Source organism: Pleurodeles waltl, chromosome 12 (assembly GCF_031143425.1).
Source record: "Pleurodeles waltl isolate 20211129_DDA chromosome 12, aPleWal1.hap1.20221129, whole genome shotgun sequence".
Lineage (NCBI taxonomy): Eukaryota > Metazoa > Chordata > Amphibia > Caudata > Salamandridae > Pleurodeles > Pleurodeles waltl.
Genome location: NC_090451.1, coordinates 363,119,026 through 363,141,751, shown reverse-complemented (window position 1 = coordinate 363,141,751; position 22,726 = coordinate 363,119,026). Strand labels below are relative to the sequence as shown.

Below are 22,726 nucleotides of genomic sequence, written 5' to 3'. Positions count from 1 at the left end.
GAGAGACCAGGGAGCCTGCCACTAAACCGGCAGACAGATGAGTATATGCCCGCATGTTGATGTTAATGATATACTGTTATTATGTTGTGGTATCCTTGTTTATACACCACTTGTGCGCTAATCTGATCTCAACTGAATCTTATTTAAAAATGATATGCATATTTACACTTGTAGCGCGTACTACTGATTGATGCTTTATGCATGACATTGTTTTACCTCCATAGCCTATAGGTCCACCCTCTTCCCCTACCCACTATTCCCCCCCCCCGCACACCCTCTTACAAAAGCTTTCATGGAAGAGGTCACCGCCCAAATGGACAGTTAGGCCCCATAGTTAGAAGTTGGAATGTGGGAAGAGCACTGCATCCCAGCTGTGATGCAGCGATACGTGTGAGCGTTTGACCCTTTGGCATGACACAACATAACAAAGGTACTATGGACACAATGCCATGATTAAGAGTCCTCAGAGGAGCACAACTCGCTGCAACGACACAGCTTCACAGTAACTGATAGCTCACACTTGTGACGGTCCAATGAAGCCTGAACTCCCAACTCTCCCCTGCCAATCATGTCCTGACCTCAGCAGCCATGTGGCGCAGGGACGCTGCCGCTGCTCCTGGCAAACTGGTGATATCTTGTACACTGGACCACTATTGTTCCTTTCCCTCCCTTTCCATCTCCCCTACCCCTCGCTAGAGGGGAGACTGGCTGTGATGACTGCTTACTCCTCTTTCTCTCTGGACGGTCCACTCCTCTCTTTTTTCCTCCCATCCCTTCATGGCATATCAACCCCCGAAGGCAACTTCAGTGCGCTCTTCACATGACTGGTGGTGAGCGTCACGCCCCCGGCTGGGGCCCATTTAGCTGAGTATATGGGCCCCACAGTCCACGGATCTGACCCCGAGGGGCTTTGCTCCCAAGCTCCCCTCATTCCTTCACTCTTTTCCTACTCCCTTTTCTTTTTTCCTCCCTTCGTCTCTATCCCACCCACATCACCTTTCTGCTCCCATCACCTCAAACCCCCCCCCCCCCAACGCCCACACACACAGGGGGCTACCTGGCATCCATCAGTTTCCCCTCCCCTAGTCCACTTAGCTAACATTTGCTACGCTGCGAGTAGTCCCTCCTCTCCCTACTTGCACTTTCCAATAGTAACATTACCCTCCCCACCCCCAAACCAGCCATTCCATTTGCCAGCATTTCTGGAACTGCTCCCCACACAGATTATCTCATGGAATGTGAATGGCTTGACAAACTTCGTAAAGCGGAAAAAAATAATGACCTACCTCCAATCGAATAGGGCTGACATAACTTCAAGAGACATCTTGACGGCGTGGAAGCCAGTAAACTACACCGAGATTGGGTGGGAAAGGTGCCGTTTAGCTGCTGCCCTACACAACAGGAGGCAGGCGGTGGAGCCCCACAAAAATGCGGGGTAGCGATATTACTCTGCAAAATCCTACCTGTCACAGTCATTAAAACGTGGGACGATCCGGAGGGGAGATATGTGTTTGCCAAACTAAAAGTGGGAGACTCCTTCCCTTGTGTGGGTTCAGTGTATGCGCCAACCGGTTCTAAGCAACTTTTCTTCCTACAACTAAACCTTCTGACTGAAACAGGGACAAACCGCTATATAATAAGGGGGGGGGGGGGGGACTGGAATCTGGCCTGTGATGCAATATTGGATAGGCCGGGTCCCCTTGATGTGGGCAATCATCATGACAAAGGTCTTCTAACGGATGTGCTGACAAATACTGGACTAGTGGACTATTTGAGGCTCATCCATCCTACAGACAAGGAATACACTTTCCTAGCACCCGTTCACTGCACCCAATCTCTGTTGGACTACTTTATGGGGTTACATACAATGGTGGCCCAACTAAAAGATGCTTGCATACTGGACAGCGGTCTTTCCAACCACTCTCCAATACAGATATCGATCCAAATGGGTCTAATGTCCCGTGGCTGCAAACCCTGGTGTTTCGCTGTCCACCGCTACCGATCCATCCCCCAAGGGTAAGGTACAATTGCAGGCCCATGTGTCTACATACATCTATGATAATGTTGGTACTGTCTCCTCCAAAAGGATCTTATAGGCGGCAGCGAAAGCGACCCTGAGAGACCAAATGATGCGTGTTGCAGCTATGGACAACAGGGATAGGACAGCCCGGCAGAGGACCCTTGAGGGTGACATACGGCATCTTGCGAGGCAATACACTGCCCAGCCATCTCTTGCAACGGGTCGTCGCCTGGAACGTGCCTGCATGGCACGAGCTCCACACCTCCCGGCCGAAAATGTGCTGCAACGCTTGCGTGACCAGCATTAGGAGCAGGGCGAAAAGGCTGGACGACTGTTAGCGGCTCAGCTCCATCAGAGAGAAGCGGCTCTAGCCATCCCGGCCATAACATCCTCCAAAGGGGAAATACTTACTCGCCCACAGGACATAGTTAACCAATTTGTGACCTTTTATCAACATTTCTATACCTCGGAATCGGTGGCTGACACTGCTCAGAGACCTTCCTTACCAACGTTAAACTACCTTGCCTCTCAGCTGCAGGTTGCACCCTCCTGGACAGTGAATTAAGGAGAGCAGAAATAGTACAAGCTATTTCGGATCATCCCTACCATAAATCGCCGGGCGAAGATGGCTTCCCTGCAGAATTTTATAAATGGGCCACTGAAAAAGCAGTTAGCTTTTGGCTCCAGAGGCACTTGGAGAGATGTGTCAGAAGGCTTCTCTATGAGCAATATCTAATAGAGCTACAATAGCTGTCATACCAAAACCAGGCAGGAACCCTTTACTCTGCTGCAGCTATCGGCCCATCTCTCTCCTGAATGGAGATATCAAAATATTGGAGAGTATCTTGGCGGCTCGCTTGCGGAAAGTCATACCATTCCTGATTCACCACACTCAAGTGGCGTTTGTACCAGGACGAACCTCCAGAAATCATATGCGCACTCTGCCATACCCTGTGTGAGGCCAAGAATATGCCGAAAGAGATTCTGGCCCGGTTCCTAGATGCTGAGAAGGCGTTTGACTGTGTCGGATGGCCCTACCTGTTCGCCACCCTGACAAAATTCGGACTACAACAATTCATCTCCAAAGTCCATGCAAAGCATGTACAAGCCTCTTAACGTTCATAAGTGCCTAACTGCGGCTTCTAGACTCATTCAAGTTATTTCAGCAATGGAGTCACCTTCTGCACTTAAACACAGTGCCTATCAAGAGAAGGTGTGTGAAAGAAAGCAGAACGAGTCAAATTTCCGGTTTAAAAGTATAAATATTTCCCACGTTTTGCAATTTGTAACTGTCGTCAACTCCATATCAGTGATCCAAAAATGACCTGTGGCACAAGGTTGTAATGAAGGAAAGACAATCAAACATTTTCAAGACATTTGAGATCAATATTGTAAAGAAGGCAAGTAAGACAAATGAGGTTTCCAATTTTATCTCTGAGTTAGTTACTATTTTAAGTATTTTTGAGAGGAATACTGAGTTCCACTCAAAACTCAGAAAGTTAATGTTCTAAAAACCTTAGTTGTCACCTTCTTTATAATCAGATGAGGCTCTACCAAGTACTATGACAACTCTCACATTGAGCAACAACTTACACATTGCACGCCACTGGAACCCTAAGCAGCCTAGCACAAAAGTGGGCATGTAGCCACATTGCAGTCATAGGTTGAGCTCATAACTAACACCTCTCAAACCTGGAGAGATCACTAAACAAAGAACAGCTGCACCAATATTGACCTCTGCCTCAAACCATTCACCTCTAAAGATGAGGGCATAACTGGTTGATCTCACTGCCATCCAGGTTTTATTGAGTAATAAACACATTTATTTAGAAAGATCTGGACTACCAAATTAGGTTTATTTTATTCACAATAAAGCTTGCAGAATGTTATCAGATGCTTTAGAAAAGTCTAGAAATGTGCCATGAAGCCGGCATTACAAATAACTGATATATACTAAATAATGTAAAATATCTGCTTTATCCTGAAGACCGAGACTTCCTGATTAACACCTTTCCTTATGTTAAGATCCTCATCCCAAACACAGGCAATCCTACTGGTGATGTAAACACCTGCACCAATATTAAGGAAGGCCACTACAAACTTCAGTTCAACTTTGAGTTTGTAATGGGCCCAGCAAGTCATACCTGGCAGTGTGAATATCTGCAAATGTGCTGCCACAATAGGTGATTGAAGAAAGACATTATTTGCTTGATACTAGACTGTCAATTAGGGACTGGTTCAGTATGGAACTGGAATACTAGGTTCACCACGGCTTTATAGGCAGGTACCCAGCTCTAGAAGATACCAAAGTGCTACAGGCTGATGTAATCAGCAGCAGAGCTGCTGTGGTACCGCATGGTTTTCTTCAACTCAAGTCTGTTGCAAACAAATTGTCCAAGGACGAGAGCTAGCGTCCACACTTGCCCAAGACCATCATTTTTGTGTGTGCATTATAAAGCAAGTGAGCAGGGCTAAATTGGACCAAATTTTTCGGAACACAGTACGTCCATGGCTGGCCCAGAGAATGACTGGCTACCTTTTGGTTGCTCATTTCTTTACCTTCTGAAGTGCCTCCATTTAACCAAAACGTTTAAATATACTAAAAGACCCAAAAGAAGTCAAAGTGGGAAAACCCTAATGAAGAAGAAAGTAAAGGATTACAGTATTTCTTTTCTGTAGCCAGAAGCAGACTTTGGTTTCAAACGTAGGCAAGCAAGGCAGGCAAATTGTTACCTTGGCACTTAAACCCAACAATTTTGTTGGCTATAATAGTAGAACTATCAAGAAGAAATAATCCCAGCCATGACTCAATTGAGCGGACCCACAGCCCAGGAAGCAATAGGGGCACTAGATTCAAAATAGCCTAAACCGATTAATCACTGTGCTACGTTAAAGATGTATTTTCAGTTTACCAGAGATTTTTTAAAAACATAGGAAAGTCAATGGCATAAATTCAGGGTTCACAATGTTGTCTGACAACCACCACCATACCACGCTGCCTACCCACCTCTACTGAAAAAAAAAAAAAAAAAAAGATCTTTCGAGTGCTTACAATAAGGGCCCTGATTACAAGGCTGGCGGTCCTTGGACTGCCAGCCTCACAGTGACATTCAAACTGCCACAACTGCAGCGGTTGAATCGCCACATCACAAGCCTGGTGGGCAGACCTGCCAGGAAACTGCCGGTCCCACCGGGAACATTGTTTGCGATGGAGTGATTGCGGTGTAAATTGTACCCCGCCCTGCCTGGCTGATTACAACTCCCCTTACAGCCAGCCTTTTCATGGTGGTCATGTCGCCATGGAAAGGCTAGCAGGGGTCCCCCGCACCCTTAGAATGTGCAATGTCTGCTTTGTGCTACGATATTGGCCTCGGCTCCCTTAAAGGAGCCAAGACCAATATTGTAGCACTAACGCTTATTACAATATTCCCCCAGGATGGGTTGCATTTGACAGTCAAACTTCTAATTAAGCCCCAAGTCTTTTTGATAAGGTCTACCAACTCTGTGAAAACTTTACTATAGTGACACATTTTATCCAGCTAACTGGATTCACTTGCAAACCATGTACATTGCCCACTCTCTTTCAGTTAGTTTTAAAAAAAAAAATTTTTTTAAAAAGATAGCTTTGATTTTCAGTTTTGGCATTAAAACCTTTCTTTAAATGGATTTGAAACATTTTCTGATCCTTCCACTTATTTATAAAAGGTCTTTTTAAGTTTCCCAAGCTTTCATAATAAGGCAACTACTTTGGTGCCCAAAGCAGTTTCCTAGCAACAGCCCAAGATAATTAATTTTTATTATAAGAAAAGTCCAGAACAATGTGCCCGAAGAACAGTTAGAAATCCCAACAGTCCTTTGCCCTATTCTTTTACTCCTCTCCTGGTGCTTAGGCCATGAAGCTGTCCTTTTGTTCTGACAGACTAACAGGCTTGTGAATATTGGCCAAACAAGCTCTATTTTTGTGGGGACAGGTCATAGGAGTAATGAAGTTTTACATGGATTTAAGTTGAAGCTACACATGGTAAATGCGGGGCAGGATCTGAAACTATACGATGACCCTCTACTTAGGAGCCTGGGATTGTTGACGGGCATTTAAACACTTGCAAACGTGCTCTTAAAAGCCAGAACTATATCATATAAAGTGAAAAGACTGAACTTACCCATTACAAGAGGCACACAATACATTCTTGCTAAGTTGTAATTTGGTTGTTTTCCCATTATATAGATCTTCTAGGGACACCCTGTTGAAAGAAAGCAATAATGAATAAAGCATTTAATAAAAACAAAAAAATCTCCCCATTAGCAAGGCAGGTCAGTGAATTTTACAAATGCCCAAATGAAAAATGCCCTGCAAATACTTCAACAGCACATTTTAGCCACTTACTGCTTTTGGATCTTTAGGTAGAAACTGCATAACATTGTTGTAAAAGGCTATCATGAACAATAATGGGGGGTGGGAGGGGTGGGGGATAAAACTTCTCACAGCAAATTCACAGAGCGCTATAACTGGGTGTGTGACACAGATGGAGTTATAGTGGCTGCTGCCCTGTTTTGATGTTGCTATATCTAAGTGTACCGATTTTTAAAGTGGATTGAGGTTGTTACAAACAGACTCTGGGAATGCCAACACATTCTCTTTATAATCCGGATCGGCTTCAAAGGTGGCGATTTGGCAACACAGATAAAGGAATAGCCCTTCCTAATGAAGATCACTCACACCTACGAACAATGAAAACATAATAAAATATGTATTTATTAGTGATAAGTTTTGCAGTTTGTTATAGTTCTGGATATTTTGCATTATATAATCTGCTGACTGCACCTGGTATAACGTATGGTATTTTTTCAGAAAGATTAAAGAGTAGATTGTGATTTTTAATTGGACTTAACCTGGAGTGATAACAATCATATCATTGAGTGCCAGCTCACATGTACGTTGGCTGAAACCTGAGGGGGTTCTGGCAAGATTATACACCATGTGGTCAAATTCCGAGATGGCAAATTATTACACAGGTTATTAGTAGTTAAGGATTTTTTGATATTCCATGTTCATTATACGGTATTTAGCTTGACACCTCTGTGCACAGCTAAAAATTGCTTTGAGTGAGATTCATCTTTGATGAATAACTTGTTGAGGCAACTAAAAATGGTAAACGTCAGTGAAACAGATATAAAATTGTAAATAGGAGTAGTGCCAAGAAGCACAACATGCCAGTTATAGTCAATGGTCGTGGTCGACTAGGACCTATGCGCTATTTGGCACCGACCATGATGGAGCATGGGTCGGGTACACATACCAGGTTTGTCTTGGTCAAAGATTTTACCTTCTGACTTTAGCCCTTTAATTCCCAATCCACCAAAGATGTACATTTCTAAAGCCCCGTAAGACCTCAGGGGAGGCAGCTGGAAACTCTCAAGGTGTCAGGCAAAGGACAACAGCAGAGTCCAGTCCAGGTCAAGTTGCCATTGGTAAGCTAGGTAATTGCAGAAAGACTTCTTGTAGCTCATTGTTTCCTTAGTGGGCTTAACAGAAAGTCAGCCTTATGAACCCTGGAGTCCTCTTCTTTCTCCTGGGTACATGAGGGAGCAGGTCCAGTCATTTAGGATTTCTCTCAGATCACAGATAGCAAGATTAGTTCTCTTCGGATCTTCCTCGGGTTGAGGAATGTTCTCAATTGGTTGTCTGGGGGTGCCACATTTATGCAAGGGAGACTGTACTGGGTGGGAATGACTCCTGGGCATGTCTCAGCCAATGGGCTAAAAGTTCCTGGCCCAACCATACCTACTTTGGGTATCTTTAAGATGATAGAAGTCTTCAACCACACTACACTTGGGCATGTGTGTGGGGTGTGTGTGGGGAGTGTACTATGGCAATCCTAAAATTTTAATCTGCACTCTACCTTTCTATGTGGGACAGCTAGGAATGCCACAATGAGAAAATAGCTTTTGGGTGCTAGTCACTGAAAGGACGTTTGCATTAAATTTCTACAGGTCCTATTTTTAAATACCATGCATCCTGCCTTGTGGACTACATAGGGGTGACTGCTTAGTATTTAAAACGGGTTTGACCAGTCAAAAGGGTTTATTTTGACAGGTTACACTGCTGTGTTTAACCTGCCAAAATCCATGTTTTACACTGTCACAGTAGTGCACGGCACAATAGGTGCTGTATCCACTAGTGACATTTAAATTACGCACCTGGGTAAATTTTGTTTCATATAGCACAGACCTATAGACAAGTTAAACATACCAACTAGGAACATGCCATTTCAATCATGTTTAAACCCGGAGCACAGGCAATTTACTACTGGTTAGCAGGGGCAAAGTGCAGAGAGTTCTTAAACCAGCAAAATACAGGGTCTAGCAAAAGATGAAAAATATGGGGTGACAATGCAGAAAAGGTAGATTTACTCCAGTGGGTTGAAAAGTTTTAGCCTGACACCATGCACTTAAAGTGTAAAAAGTGTGCAAAACTAAACTAGGTGTAAATTTTAAGTCTTTTTGGGCTTATCGTTGTATATCATTGTATAGACTTTGGTAAACTGATGCTAAACATGCCAACTGACTGGCTTCCCTGGTTCACTTAATGGACAATTGCTGCGAACTGAACTACCTGGTGATTTTTTCCCCATAATATTTATTAATTAGCGTCAAGGCTTTCAATGCCCCTAGTGCTGCTAAAGGCCCATTTGATTACTACACCTTGCACTGCATTTGTAGCTTTTTCAATTACATTTCTTGCCTTTTCACATCCCAGATTAAAGTGTTTCATCAACTACCGCAAAAAATCTTATCTTGACATAAACCAGTTGTTACGCCCCTGATCTTGCTAAATTTGTAACCAACTTTCCATGAGATTAGGGTGATGCTTTTAACAGCAAATACTCACTTCTAGAATAGATACATAAATACATAAGGACGACTCTGCTATTTTGTGAGTAATAATCCTAGGGATTTGTTTCAGAGAGTAATCAATAATATGTCATTGTAGGGACAATTTTCTTTCTGCTCCTTGTGGTTTATAAATTTGCTTCACAAATTGTGTCAAACTCTGCACATGCTTTCAGAAGAGAGGGGGGAGGTTTATTGGAATTGTGGGTGCCTTTCTGTCATAAAATAGCAGTAAAGTGTTAGTCACCCAACAAAAGTGATTTCCAATATCCATCTCAACTTAACATTCCCCCTCACCCTCCCTCAAGGATAGTGTCAAAATCTTTTTTCCACACTGAAAGCAACATTCACAGTTCTGAAAGGTTTTTATTTTCACAGTATTCAGGAAGTGACAAACAGTGCATGTTATCACCAACAAACATGCCAGAGACTGAATCATTGAGTGTTAAGTCAATACTTGGCATGTAACATAGCATGCGTGCCAAAAATTTTACTTAAAGTATACAGGCATGGACTAGCAACAATAACGGACTGTAATTTTTAAGAAACTGGGAGCATTTCTCTGGTCTAGGTATGGTGGCCTCTACAGCTTCATTCAAAGTCAGTCATACGTAGTAGTATTAGATTAACAGTTTTAATAGGCTGCATGCTAGCACTCTATTATGGTGTTAGATGATCAAGTTCCGATATTACTCCAGGATCATTACAGCTACAATTTTTCTGACTTTGGTCAGTTTGAGAGAAACGGGAATCCCTGCCTGATCAAAAATTAGAATGGTTCAGTTTTTATTGATTTCTATTCAATTTAAATTCATCTTGAAAATCAAAAAAGTAAACAAAAAGGCAGTTGCAGCCACGTGGATGAGAATGTAAACTCAATGCCCTCAGGGTAAAGTATTCACTGTGGATCTATTAAGTACAGTTTTTGGACATGTCTCACAATGCTCCATGGCATTAGGGTGTGGACTGTAAATATTGTGTTTGATTGGATTATTAGAGTCACGCACAAAAACTAGCTGTATCTCAAGAATTAGCTCTAAAACACACTTTATGACCATTTTTGGAGGGATAGTAAATATTCATTGTATCAGTCTAGCTGATCTCAATGTGTCTAAAACATTTTTTTTTTACAAAGCTTCATGTTCAGCGACAAGCGGTATAATTTTGGTACTCCTTTTTGGCGTTATGACAATTTCTTTTTTTTTTTTTACATCGCTCAAGCAGAGTAGACTAGTTTGTAAATCCAGTGAGCCTTCATCCTATCATCTCTTAAGTTATTAGGTATGGTTCCTGCCAGCCTGGATTAGGTTGTAGTCTAGAATTAGTTTTCCTTTTCATCAGTCAAAGAACATAATATTACTCATGGCTGCCTGCATCCTTCTTCTGGGTTAATGAATATAGTCTGTTTCTTGCTTTCAAAACTGCTTTACCACAAATGGGGTATGGTTTTATTGAAAGTTACACCTTTGAGTGGGTTGTCAGTCCGCGTTTGCCCACATCCAAAAGGTTTATACCACTTGGCACGTAACATACAACCAGCATCACAACACAAAAAATAAATGCAAATAAAACACCACCAATGCATGTTCATGTCCTAGCTACCTAGTGTCTAAAGAGACTGATCAGTATTTCAACAAAGATCCCTTTCCTCATTGCTCCTTATATTTGATAGATCACTGGGGTATACATTCTGATTTAATTAGAAGTTGCAAATAATTTGTAAAGTACTAATAGTAACACTTCACACCAAAGAAATGTATCAAGCAAACAATGACAAGTAGAGCAAGGTTAAATTGCAACACTACACATTTTCTTTGCTGTATGTGTAGTAATGGTACACATCATACAATCTCAAGCAGTCCTGTATTTGACAGTAAGCAATAAGGACAGAATACTTAGACAACCAGTGCAGGGGTTAGTTTAGGATTATGCCTTACTTAATGTTAAGTGGCATATGTCATGTTAGTTTTCAGAATGATACAACTGTGTTGATTTCTCTCTGTAAACCACCTTTCTAGTTGGGTATGAAGGGAGTCTGAATTATTCACCGTTTATTCTTGCTGGTCCAACAAGCTGTATATTATATTCAGTTTTTACAAGAAATTTCCTGGTGGGAGAATGCGTTCTTTTTGATTTAAACCTATTTAGAAAACCCTCTTAATGTGAAGATTTTGTAGTCTTTTCAAGTGATTTGGCATTGCTGCTCTGATTTACATATAGACAGGTCTAGGCTAGTCTTTTATAGCATGATCCTGGTCTGGGTGGCATTAGTATTTAGGGGCTGTCAGGTGCTCCCTAATGAAGAAATTTTAGCTTTAAGAACTACAAATAGCAGTGATAACAGAATACCTGTGAAGGTGTGTTATGTCCACACTGATGGACTGGTAAGAAAAGTTATTAAAAATTGGATAAATCCTGCCAGTAGCACATGGAGATAGCAGTTTGGCGACTGACAAACTGCCTAACTACAGAGGTAGATCAAACATTAGAGATCTAATTAAAGCCAACACTGGTTCACACAAATTATTGCTGCTTTGGACTGCAGCAGGGTTGAGTAGTCTTCCTAACGAGGCAGATGTCTTGACCTATCTAGCCAATTTGGAGATGTACTGTTTGCAGGAAACCTGCCTACCCAGGCGATAATTCAGGAGGCTACTTAGAGTTTTCTGTGTTGGTTCCTAAGAAAATTAAACAAGGAAGACCTTCAGGTGGTCTTATTGATTTTCGGTTCCTACTACTATGGTCAAATGCATGTACCTAGAGTCTTACTACTCACACTTTTAGGCCCTTCGGTTACAACAGAGAAAAGGAAAAATGCATTACAAGGTTATTCGTAATTAACATCCATATGAACGTACATTCTAGGCAAAACACACAATTACACAATAGCAAGTTGACATATACATCAGATATATCAGGCATCACTTTGAACAATAACAATTTCATCATCATTATGGCTGGATATTTCAATGGCAGTCTGATGCACGCCTTTAATGACTGAAATTGGACAGAATGGCAAGCTAATGCATAGGAAATTACCCGATGCATACCAGGAAAGCAGAAAACTTATTATGCAGTTAAAAAGCTAGAAAAAGTAATACATTCATTTAAATCTAAGCGGGAATTCCCCCTCAGATTCTCAGTCTAATTACCCTCATTTTAACAGAGGAAAGTGCCTTAGTTTATGTAGCTAAAGGCAGGGCAAAGATAAAAAAAAAAAAAAAAAAAAAAAAAAAAAATCTGAATTTTGCATCCTTGAGTTGAGAGCAATCACTTCTCGATAACATTACATCTGATAGTGAAGTCCAAAATATGCTGCCCTCTACCGGTAATTTCAGCAGAAATCTGGCACAAGCAACGCAAGCAAATTAAGAGGGACTCAAAAATTGACACATTGGTGGGAGTCTTTGGAGACTGCTCCAGGTCCGAAATGGTAGCCGAACAACTAGGACACTGCTGGGAGGACAAGGTGGCCATACTACTCTGTCTCTCGGAGAGAATTTTGACAAAAAAAAAATTAAAAAAAAATTGAGTCAGTAAGCACCTTACTTACACTCAAACCTGGATTTTTACAAGCATTGTGAAATCAGTGTAGCTCCTGCACGCTAAGCTGAAGCAGTTGATATGTGGCGCATTCGCGACATGAAAATGCAAAGCATTTGTGGAATCTTACACAATTTCTGATGGCTCATTTTTGAAAATACAAAGTCCAAAGATAAAAGACACAGAAAATAAGTTACTTATCTACAACTGTGGTTCTCCAGTATTGGCATATTTCATAGCTTCACAAGCTTGAAGGCTTCCCAGTTGTCAAGTTAGGAGTTCCACAAAGTACATTTAAAAAAGCAATACACGTTATAAACAGCCCAGAAGATCTAGAAAAAAAATCCACTATAGTAACCTACCCACATAAGCATCAAATAAGACCAAAACTCCAGCCTGTCGGGCAATAGCATCCTATGTTACCTAGTGGCGGTCACCACTAGGTAGTTATAGTTAGGACCATGGCTTCATAGAAAATATGTTTTTTTTGAGTTGCTTATATATCTTTGGCACCGTTTGATGAGCCTTCACAATTTTTGAAAAAAGTGGCCAAGGACGAAAAGTTTGAGTGATCCGTCAAGTGGGGGCCGAGAAAAATGGAGGGTAAAAAAAAAATGCGTTTCCCCATCTAAATTCCCATAGGAACTTTAGACAACTACAACCCGGAACACTGAGCCAGCTTTCGGTATAAAGACTGCTTTCGCTTATTTGATGTGAATCCGTTCAGTAGTTTCAGAAATTTGAGGAAATTCAAATTTGTATTTCTGGCCACGACAACTTTGCGGATAACGACTAGCTCATGCAGGGAAATGCAGAGCTCTACTCAAGGTGTGCCCATGGTAGTTTTCCTTCTTCAATTTTTTTTTGAAGTTCAAAAGTTTAAGGTCGATTCTGAAAGGTGATCTCATTCTTTTTAACTGGCAAATACATTTTTCTTTTAATTTGTCCACAAAGGTCTCATTTTAAGTATTTAATCCATCAAAGCCTAAAAAAAAAAAGAAAAAGAAAAAAAACTAAAACTCCCTCCTCTCTCGCTTTCAATCTTTCTCCCACTCACACACCCACTCTCACAGACACTGATGCACCCACTCTCAATCACACAGACCCTCTCACAGGCACATTCAAACCCAGATTACACCCGGTCACACCTATACTCACACCCAGAGAAACAGGTCGCGGCCAAATCCCTCCACACACGGCTAAAGGCCTTGCATAGTGAGGGGTTGGGTGGTTGGAGGGAGGGGGCAGGGGGTTGGCCGCAGCATCAGGCCACAGATGAGGCCCTGCAGCCAACCCTCGCCAGGCACGGCCAAAGGCTGTGCACAGCATATGGTTGGGTTGTCATAGGGGTTGTTGTGGAAAGAAATTAAATCAAGGAAATGACCACTGATACCCACACTAACTGTCAACTTTCACTGTGAGGGTCTGAGACTTTAACAGCTATGCCACAGGTGACTCCTTACTGTGCAGTGACAGCACGCAGGGAAATAGATGAAAACTATGCTCCCAATTGCTGGAATCTGAGTTAGTGTTTGCTCTAGCTTGGTGGGAGCGGTCTCCAGACGGTGAGCTCCTCGGAAGATAGCAGGAGCTGGTCTCTTGGTGGGGGGGGGTCCTCAAGGCAATGAATGGCTCCAGGAGGGGGGCCGCATGGCCACCCTTCTTTTATTTGCATGGCCTGGCCTCAGTGATGTGGTCATCAGGACTGTATATGGAGTGGGCCTATTTTAAAAATGGAATTTGGTCTGGGGAGGAAATGGTCCCTGGGGCCAGTGATCCATGCAGACCCCCTTCATAATCTATAATTTAGCCTAGGGGAGGTGGTGGTCCCCTGGGTATATGAAACAGCAGGAGCCGGCCCTGGGGGGGGGCAGTCCCCAGGGACATCAGTAGCTCCTTGAGGAGGGCCATGTAACCCTCCCCCCAACAATACTACCCCTATAAGCATTTTTACTATAGCTCCGGGGAGGTGGTGAGCCACCCAATTTGTTAAATGCCCCGTCGGGTGGTGGTCACCGGGGCTGCGGGAGAAGCCCCCCCCCGTTCTGTTGAAGACCCCAGCCCTGGGGACCACCATCTCCCTGAGACAAATTCTAATGCTGGAGCCAATTTGGTCTGCTATAGTTAGTTATCATGAGTAACTAACTTATGGCCTAAGGTAACTAGAACTCTTGCCTTCGCCATGCACTGCTAATTACGGCACTCATGACATCTATGATAACATCATTGGGTCGCAAGTTATATTTACATTAGGGCATGAGTTATAATTACTCGAGAGAACAAACTATAGAAGGTGAATTTCTATGGATCCACAAAATTCCTACAATCCATGACTGTCACATCTATAACGATAAAAAGTCTTCTCTACTTGTCAGCCTAAACACTTTTTCAAAACTGCCTTTTTGGACCCACTTAGTTCCCCTCAATTTCAACATGTTTTTGGCTCTTCCCCGTCACAGGAACTTGTCCCACCGACCCCAGGGAGGTATTATTTTAACAGGAGACTGAGGGGAATGTTGGGTGGTAGGAAATGTGCGACGGTGATCCCACACTTAAATGATGGGGAAATGTGATTTTTTGCTAAATTTGAGGTTTTTTGAGGATTCTCGGTAAGAAAACACTGGGGGATCCACGCAAGTCGCATTTCCCTGGACTCCCTCGGGTGTCTAGTTTAAAAAAATGTCTGGTTAGGTTTCCCTAGATGGCTGCTGAGCCCAGGACCAAAAACACATTTCCTGTCGGGGCACTAGGCCTACCCACACAAGTAAGGTACCATTTTTATCAGGAGACTCGGGGGAATGCTAGGTGGAAGGAAACTTGTGGCTTCTCTCAGATTCCGGAACTTTCTATCACCGAAATGTGAGGAAAGTTTTTTTCACTCCAAATTTTGAGGTTTGCAAAGGATTCTGGGTAACAACCTGGTGAGAGCACCACAAGTTACCCCATCCTGGGTTCCCCTAGGAGTCTAGTGTTAAAAAATGTACAGGTTTGGTAGGTTTTCCTAGGTGCCGGCTGAGCTAGAGACCAAAATCCACATGTAGGCACTTTCTCAAAAACACATCAGCTGTAAAAGTAAAAAATTTATGAGGCCATGTTGCGGCACGAGGCCTACCATATTGACCCTTGTCTTTCGCTACATTTTTTCCTTCCAAATGTATTACAGTGTGTGTGTAAAAAAAAAAAAAAAAAAAAAAAAGAAACACACATCTATTTGAGAAATGCCCTGTAATTCACATGCTAGTATGGGGACGCCCTGAATTCAGAGATGTGCAAATAACCACTGCTTCTCAACAACTTATCTTGTGCCCATTTTGGAAATACAAAGGTTTCCTTGATACTTATTTTTCCACTCTTTATATTTCACCAAATAAATTGTTGTATACCCGGGTTCTTGACCTTACAAGCCCTATATATCCCAGAAACCAGAAGAGTCCAGCAGACTCAACGCTATATTGCTTTAAAAAATCTGCCATCGCTGGAAAAAATTAGAAGCAAACGTGGGCAGAAACGGCTATTTTTCACCTCAATTTCAATATTTTACTGTTACTTTCTGTAGCAAAACCTTGAAGGATCTACACAAATGACCCCTTGCTGAATTCAGAATTTTGTCTACTTTTCAGAAATTTTTAGCTGTCAGGGATCCAGCATTGGTTTCACACCCATTTCTGTCACTAACTGGAAGGAGGCTGAAAGCACACAAACACATTTGTAAAGATGGGGTATGTCCCAGTAAAATGCCAAAATTGTGTTGAAAAATGTGGTTTTCTGATTCAAGTCAGCCTGTTACTGAAAGCTGGGAAGATGGTGATTTTAGCACCGTAAACCCTCTGTTGATGCCATTTTCAGGGGGGAAACCACAAGCCTTCTGCATTTTTTTTTAAGAAAAAAAAAAAATAAAAAAAAAAAAATTGTCGCTGTATTTTAACAAATTTCTTGGCCTCCTCCAGGGGAGCCCACAAACTGTGGGTACCTCTAAAATCCCTAGGATGTGAGAACAAAATGACACAAACTTGGCGTGGGTAGCTTATGTGGACAAAAAGTTATGAGGGCCTAAGTCCAAACTGCCCCAAAATGCGGGGGAAAAAAAGGCTTGGCACAGGAAGGGTAAAAGATCTGGCAGCGAAGGGGTTAAAAAAAAATAAAAAAATAAAGTAAAGATCAGAAGGTTCAATGCGTCATTACCACCAAAGCTAAAAAAAAAAAAAAAAAAGTCTCATTATTGGCCATGTAAAGGGCACGTTTCGTCAACTGACCATTCCAACAAACTTTCAAAAGTGGCTATTTCCTTTTAAAAAAAAAAAAAAAAAAAAAACTACAACACTTCTCAAAAAGCCCTTCTCAGTACCGCTGACAGAAGTCCACCACAGTGACAACTAGAAAACTGTTGATGACGAAATCAATGACAGCAAGAAAGAGCTATCCATGGACCTGTCCTCTTTGGTTTGTACTTGTTGACTCCACTGAAGGATTATGTGGTTAGGCTGAAGTAGCCGTTTATCAATATGTATTTCAGGTGCTAAAATTTTAGTATTTTAGGGTAGGTTCTGGTATGTTTAGATAGCACAACGCACTGCAGCAAAGTCTTAAGTCTCTTGCCACCTGACCATCATAGGACTATGCCACGCCTTCTATTCTCTAGTATACATAGTTTGGGACAGAAATGTTCCTTCCATGATGATGAACGTGTACTCCTGTCCGGATTGCCCCAGCTGCAGATATATCTGGATCCTTGGTACCAATTTCTTTCGTCATGGGCATGCACCAAGACCTAGGCCTGTCTAACGGTCTAGCCTGGACCGGGAGGGGTGCCCAAAGTTTTACCCTTGTGTGGTAAAAGACTAATTCCTTTCACCAGGACCCAAGTAGTACAAGCATGGTGATGGCAGCAGCTTAGTGTTTTAAAAAATAGTCATCGATAGCGCAGGCAGGATTTTTCCTCTATCACTGAGGCGCACACAGGCCCACTCATGTAATATTCCACTGCTGTGTACTAACTCACCTTTGGCCTACATCTGGTTGGATGTACTGCTGCACAGTATGCATGTGTCTTGAGTGTGAGCACTGGGATGTCTGTGTACCAGGAGTGGTGGTGTGTCTTTGCATGAGCGTGCTGGGATGTATGTGTCTCTATGCATGTCAAAAGGCACAGAAGCCTTTGGGTTCCATATTGGAAACCCAGGGTCTTTTGAGGAAGGCGTTAGGAGGTGGAAGAACGACCCTCACAACAGATCTCTTGATTGCTACATTCCTGAGAGCTGGTTGGGACACACTGAAGGGAAGAGTCAAGCTCTCCTTTACACTTCAAATAGGCTCCGATTCCAGAAAGGTCACAGGTCAGTGACTGCAAGACACATCCCAGAGAGAAGATAAGTCTGAAAAGGGAATCAGAGAGCAGGGTCAGGCCTTTGTTTTTGTTTGTTTTTTAAATAGGCATATCAGTCAGGCTAACATCCAGGGGTAAGACTTTAGTCACTCCAATCGGTGGAGTTGTAGGATTATCAAGATTATAATCGCTCCTTCTGTCAGACCTCTTCTTGGCGAAGGGGAGGACAAAGGAGTGGGCAACCTCCACAACATGAACTTCAAAGACAAAGAAACAAATCCCATCTGTATCTGGAAAAACATGGAAGCATGAGCCTCTCAAATCGGTGTAACTTGAGCTGTAAATCAGCATGGAGTAACAACTCAACTTCTACCTGTTGTGTTCAGGACTGGTTACTGATATCTGCCAGTTTCCCAACTGGGAGAGGGGACATCGCCCTGGGGAAATCAAGATAATTCACCCTAGAGCACCAGCATTTACTTACCAAGACCACAGGAAACCGCGAAGAGGAGGAGTGTGTCTGGAGGGAGCGAGATCCAGTGGGGATATTGTTGAGTGGATCCCTGAACCAGAGCCTGAGATTTCGCGCCCCGTTGAGAACCATTGCACCAAAAGTGCTGCTGTTTGTCACCCCAGTATGCCACGTGTGGACGCTGTGAAGATAAGGGCTATCACCCTGGTGCAGCACCGATCAGAAGCAGATATTCACATGGGCAGTGTTAAGAACGAGGGAGGCTGTAGTACTAGTGTGCTGTTCGCAACCCCTGTATTCCAGGTGGGAGTCATGTTGAAGAAAAAGGGCTGTCACCCTGGTGTAGCTTGTGACCATGAAGAGTAGCAGGTTGCACTCAGGAAGACTTACCACACGACTGAAGAGCATAGTGGGCTGTCACCTCACATGCAGCATGGCCTGGATGTAGCCCCAGTGAGATCAGTAAAGTTTGACTGCTAGGTCACAGAGCTTCTGGAGAAACTTGCTCTACTATATGCGCCACAGCCCTGACATTTAAAAAGCCATGATCATGGAACTTTTAAGACTCGTACCATATGTATATGGAAGTGGGACTCAGGGGTGTACCCAGACAGTGTTAGGGTGCCAGCTTTACAAAGACTGTGTGCATTATAAATACAAATATCTGGCTGGACATTCATTTTATTGGTGTCAGAGAGGATGTTTTTCAGTTGTGAGTCTATGTACACCCCGTATCAAAATCAGAGAGGCCTTAGAATGCTCAACCCTTACTACAGCCAAGTGCTAAAGAGGTAGTACTTGGCCCAGTTAATCAGTCTATAATAGGTCAGGCCCAGGCACACAAGAAGTAAATGGCCACAATCCCTACGGTCTAGTAGCTCCTGCATGGCATGTGGCCCTCTGAAAGGGATACTGACAAATTGCGGTAAGCGGTATTGTAAGGAAATGCCTCCTTGGCATGGTTGCCCCCTGACTTTTTTGCCTTTGCTGATGCTATGTTTACAATTGAAAGTGTGCTGAGGCCTGCTAACCAGGCCCCAGCACCAGTGTTCTTTCCCTAACCTGTACTTTTGTATCCACAATTGGCAGACCCTGGCATCCAGATAAGTCCCTTGTAACTGGTACTTCTAGTACCAAGGGCCCTGATGCCAAGGAAGGTCTCTAAGGGCTGCAGCATGTCTTATGCCACCCTGGAGACCTCTCACTCAGCACAGACACACTGCTTGCCAGCTTGTGTGTGCTAGTGAGGACAAAACGAGTAAGTCGACATGGCACTCCCCTCAGGGTGCCATGCCAGCCTCTCACTGCCTATGCAGTATAGGTAAGACACCCCTCTAGCAGGCCTTACAGCCCTAAGGCAGGGTGCACTATACCATAGGTGAGGGTACCAGTGCATGAGCATGGTACCCCTACAGTGTCTAAACAAAACCTTAGACATTGTAAGTGCAGGGTAGCCATAAGAGTATATGGTCTGGGAGTTTGTCAAACACGAACTCCACAGCACCATAATGGCTACACTGAAAACTGGGAAGTTTGGTATCAAACTTCTCAGCCCAATAAATGCACACTGATGCCAGTGTACATTTTATTGAAAAATACACCACAGAGGGCACCTTAGAGGTGCCCCCTGAAACTTAACCGACTATCTGTGTAGGCTGACTAGTTTTAGCAGCCTGCCACAAACCGAGACATGTTGCTGGCCCCATGGGGAGAGTGCCTTTGTCACTCTGAGGCCAGTAACAAAGCCTGCACTGGGTGGAGGTGCTAACACCTCTCCCAGGCAGGAATTGTCACACCTGGCGGTGAGCCTCAAAGGCTCACCTCCTTTGTGCCAACCCAGCAGGACACTCCAGCTAGTGGAGTTGCCCGCCCCCTCCGGCCAGGCCCCACTTTTGGCGGCAAGGCCGGAGAAAATAATGAGAAAAACAAGGAGGAGTCACTGGCCAGTCAGGACAGCCCCTAAGGTGTCCTGAGCTGAAGTGACTCTAACTTTTAGAAATCCTCCATCTTGCAGATGGAGGATTCCCCCAATAGGGTTAGGATTGTGACCCCCTCCCCTTGGGAGGAGGCACAAAGAGGGTGTACCCACCCTCAGGGCTAGTAGCCATTGGCTACTAACCCCCCAGACCTAAACACGCCCTTAAATTTAGTATTTAAGGGCTACCCTGAACCCTAGAAAATTAGATTCCTGCAACAACAAGAAGAAGGACTGCCTAGCTGAAAACCCCTGCAGCGGAAGACCAGAAGACGACAACTGCCTTGGCTCCAGAAACTCACCGGCCTGTCTCCTGCCTTCCAAAGATCCTGCTCCAGCGACGCCTTCCAAAGGGACCAGCGACCTCGACATCCTCTGAGGACTGCCCCTGCTTCGAAAAGACAAGAAACTCCCGAGGACAGCGGACCTGCTCCAAGAAAAGCTGCAACTTTGTTTCCAGCAGCTTTAAAGATCCCTGCAAGCTCCCCGCAAGAAGCGTGAGACTTGCAACACTGCACCCGGCGACCCCGACTCGGCTGGTGGAGATCCGACGCCTCAGGAGGGACCCCGGGACTACTCTGATACTGTGAGTACCAAAACCTGTCCCCCCTGAGCCCCCACAGCGCCGCCTGCAGAGGGAATCCCGAGGCTTCCCCTGACCGCGACTCTTTGAATCCAAAGTCCCGACGCCTGGGAGAGACCCTGCACCCGCAGCCCCCAGGACCTGAAGGACCGGACTTTCACTGGAGAAGTGACCCCCAGGAGTCCCTCTCCCTTGCCCAAGTGAAGGTTTCCCCGAGGAACCCCCCCCTTGCCTGCCTGCAGCGCTGAAGAGATCCCGAGATCTCTCATAGACTAACATTGCGAACCCGACGCTTGTTTCGACAAAGCACCCGGCCGCCCCCGCGCTGCTGAGGGTGAAATTTCTGTGTGGACTTGTGTCCCCCCCGGTGCCCTACAGAACCCCCCTGGTCTGCCCTCCGAAGACGCGGGTACTTACCTGCAAGCAGACCGGAACCGGGGCACCCCCTTCTCTCCATTCTAGCCTATGTGTTTTGGGCACCACTTTGAACTCTGCACCTGACCGGCCCTGAGCTGCTGGTGTGGTGACTTTGGGGTTGCTCTGAACCCCCAACGGTGGGCTACCTTGGACCAAGAACTGAACCCTGTAAGTGTCTTACTTACCTGGTTAACCTAACAAATACTTACCTCCCCTAGGAACTGTGAAAATTGCACTGTGTCCACTTTTAAAACAGCTATTTGTGAATAACTTGAAAAGTATACATGCAATTTTGATGATTTGAAGTTCCTAAAGTACTTACCTGCAATACCTTTCGAATGAGATATTACATGTAGAATTTGAACCTGTGGTTCTTAAAATAAACTAAGAAAAGATATTTTTCTATATAAAAACCTATTGGCTGGATTTGTCTCTGAGTGTGTGTACCTCATTTATTGTCTATGTGTATGTACAACAAATGCTTAACACTACTCCTTGGATAAGCCTACTGCTCGACCACACTACCACAAAATAGAGCATTAGTATTATCTATTTTTACCACTATTTTACCTCTAAGGGGAACCCTTGGACTCTGTGCATGCTATTCCTTACTTTGAAATAGCACATACAGAGCCAACTTCCTACATTGGTGGATCAGCGGTGGGGTACAAGACTTTGCATTTGCTGGACTACTCAGCCAATACCTGATCACACGACAAATTCCAAAATTGTCATTAGAAATTGATTTTTGCAATTTGAAAAGTTTCTAAATTCTTAAAAGACCTGCTAGGGCCTTGTGTTAGATCCTATTTAGCATTTCTTTTAGAGTTTAAAAGTTTGTAAAAGTTTGAATTAGATTCTAGAACCAGTTGTAGATTCTTAAAAAGTATTCCAACTTTTAGAAGCAAAATGTCTAGCACAGATGTGACTGTGGTGGAACTCGACACCACACCTTACCTCCATCTTAAGATGAGGGAGCTAAGGTCACTCTGTAAGATAAAGAAAATAACAATGGGCCCCAAACCTACCAAAATACAGCTCCAGGAGCTTTTGGCAGAGTTTGAAAAGGCCAACCCCTCTGAGGGTGGCAACTCAGAGGAAGAGGATAGTGACTTGGAGGACAATTCCCCCCTACCAATCCTATCTAGGGAGAACAGGGTCCCTCAAACCCTGAATCCAAAAATAATAGTCAGAGATGCTGGTTCCCTCACAGGAGAGACCAACACCTCTGAAATCACTGAGGATAGCCCCAGTGAAGAGGACATCCAGTTAGCCAGGATGGCCAAAAGATTGGCTTTGGAAAGACAGATCCTAGCCATAGAGAGGGAAAGACAAGAGATGGGCCTAGGACCCATCAATGGTGGCAGCAACATAAATAGGGTCAGAGATTCTCCTGACATGTTGAAAATCCCTAAAGGGATTGTAACTAAATATGAAGATGGTGATGACATCACCAAATGGTTCACAGCTTTTGAGAGGGCTTGTGTAACCAGAAAAGTGAA

The 22,726-nt window shown here is 43.8% G+C and overlaps 1 protein-coding gene across 1 annotated transcript in view; it reads right to left on the bottom strand.

Moving 5' to 3' along the window:
• Positions 1-22,726, bottom strand: part of DNAJA2 (DnaJ heat shock protein family (Hsp40) member A2) — a 215,636-nt gene that overhangs the window by 152,746 nt on the left and 40,164 nt on the right. Inside the window, exon 4 of the mRNA XM_069216615.1 lies at positions 6,181-6,261. Coding sequence (XP_069072716.1) covers positions 6,181-6,261 — 81 coding nt within the window. The remainder of the gene's footprint in view (positions 1-6,180; positions 6,262-22,726) is intronic.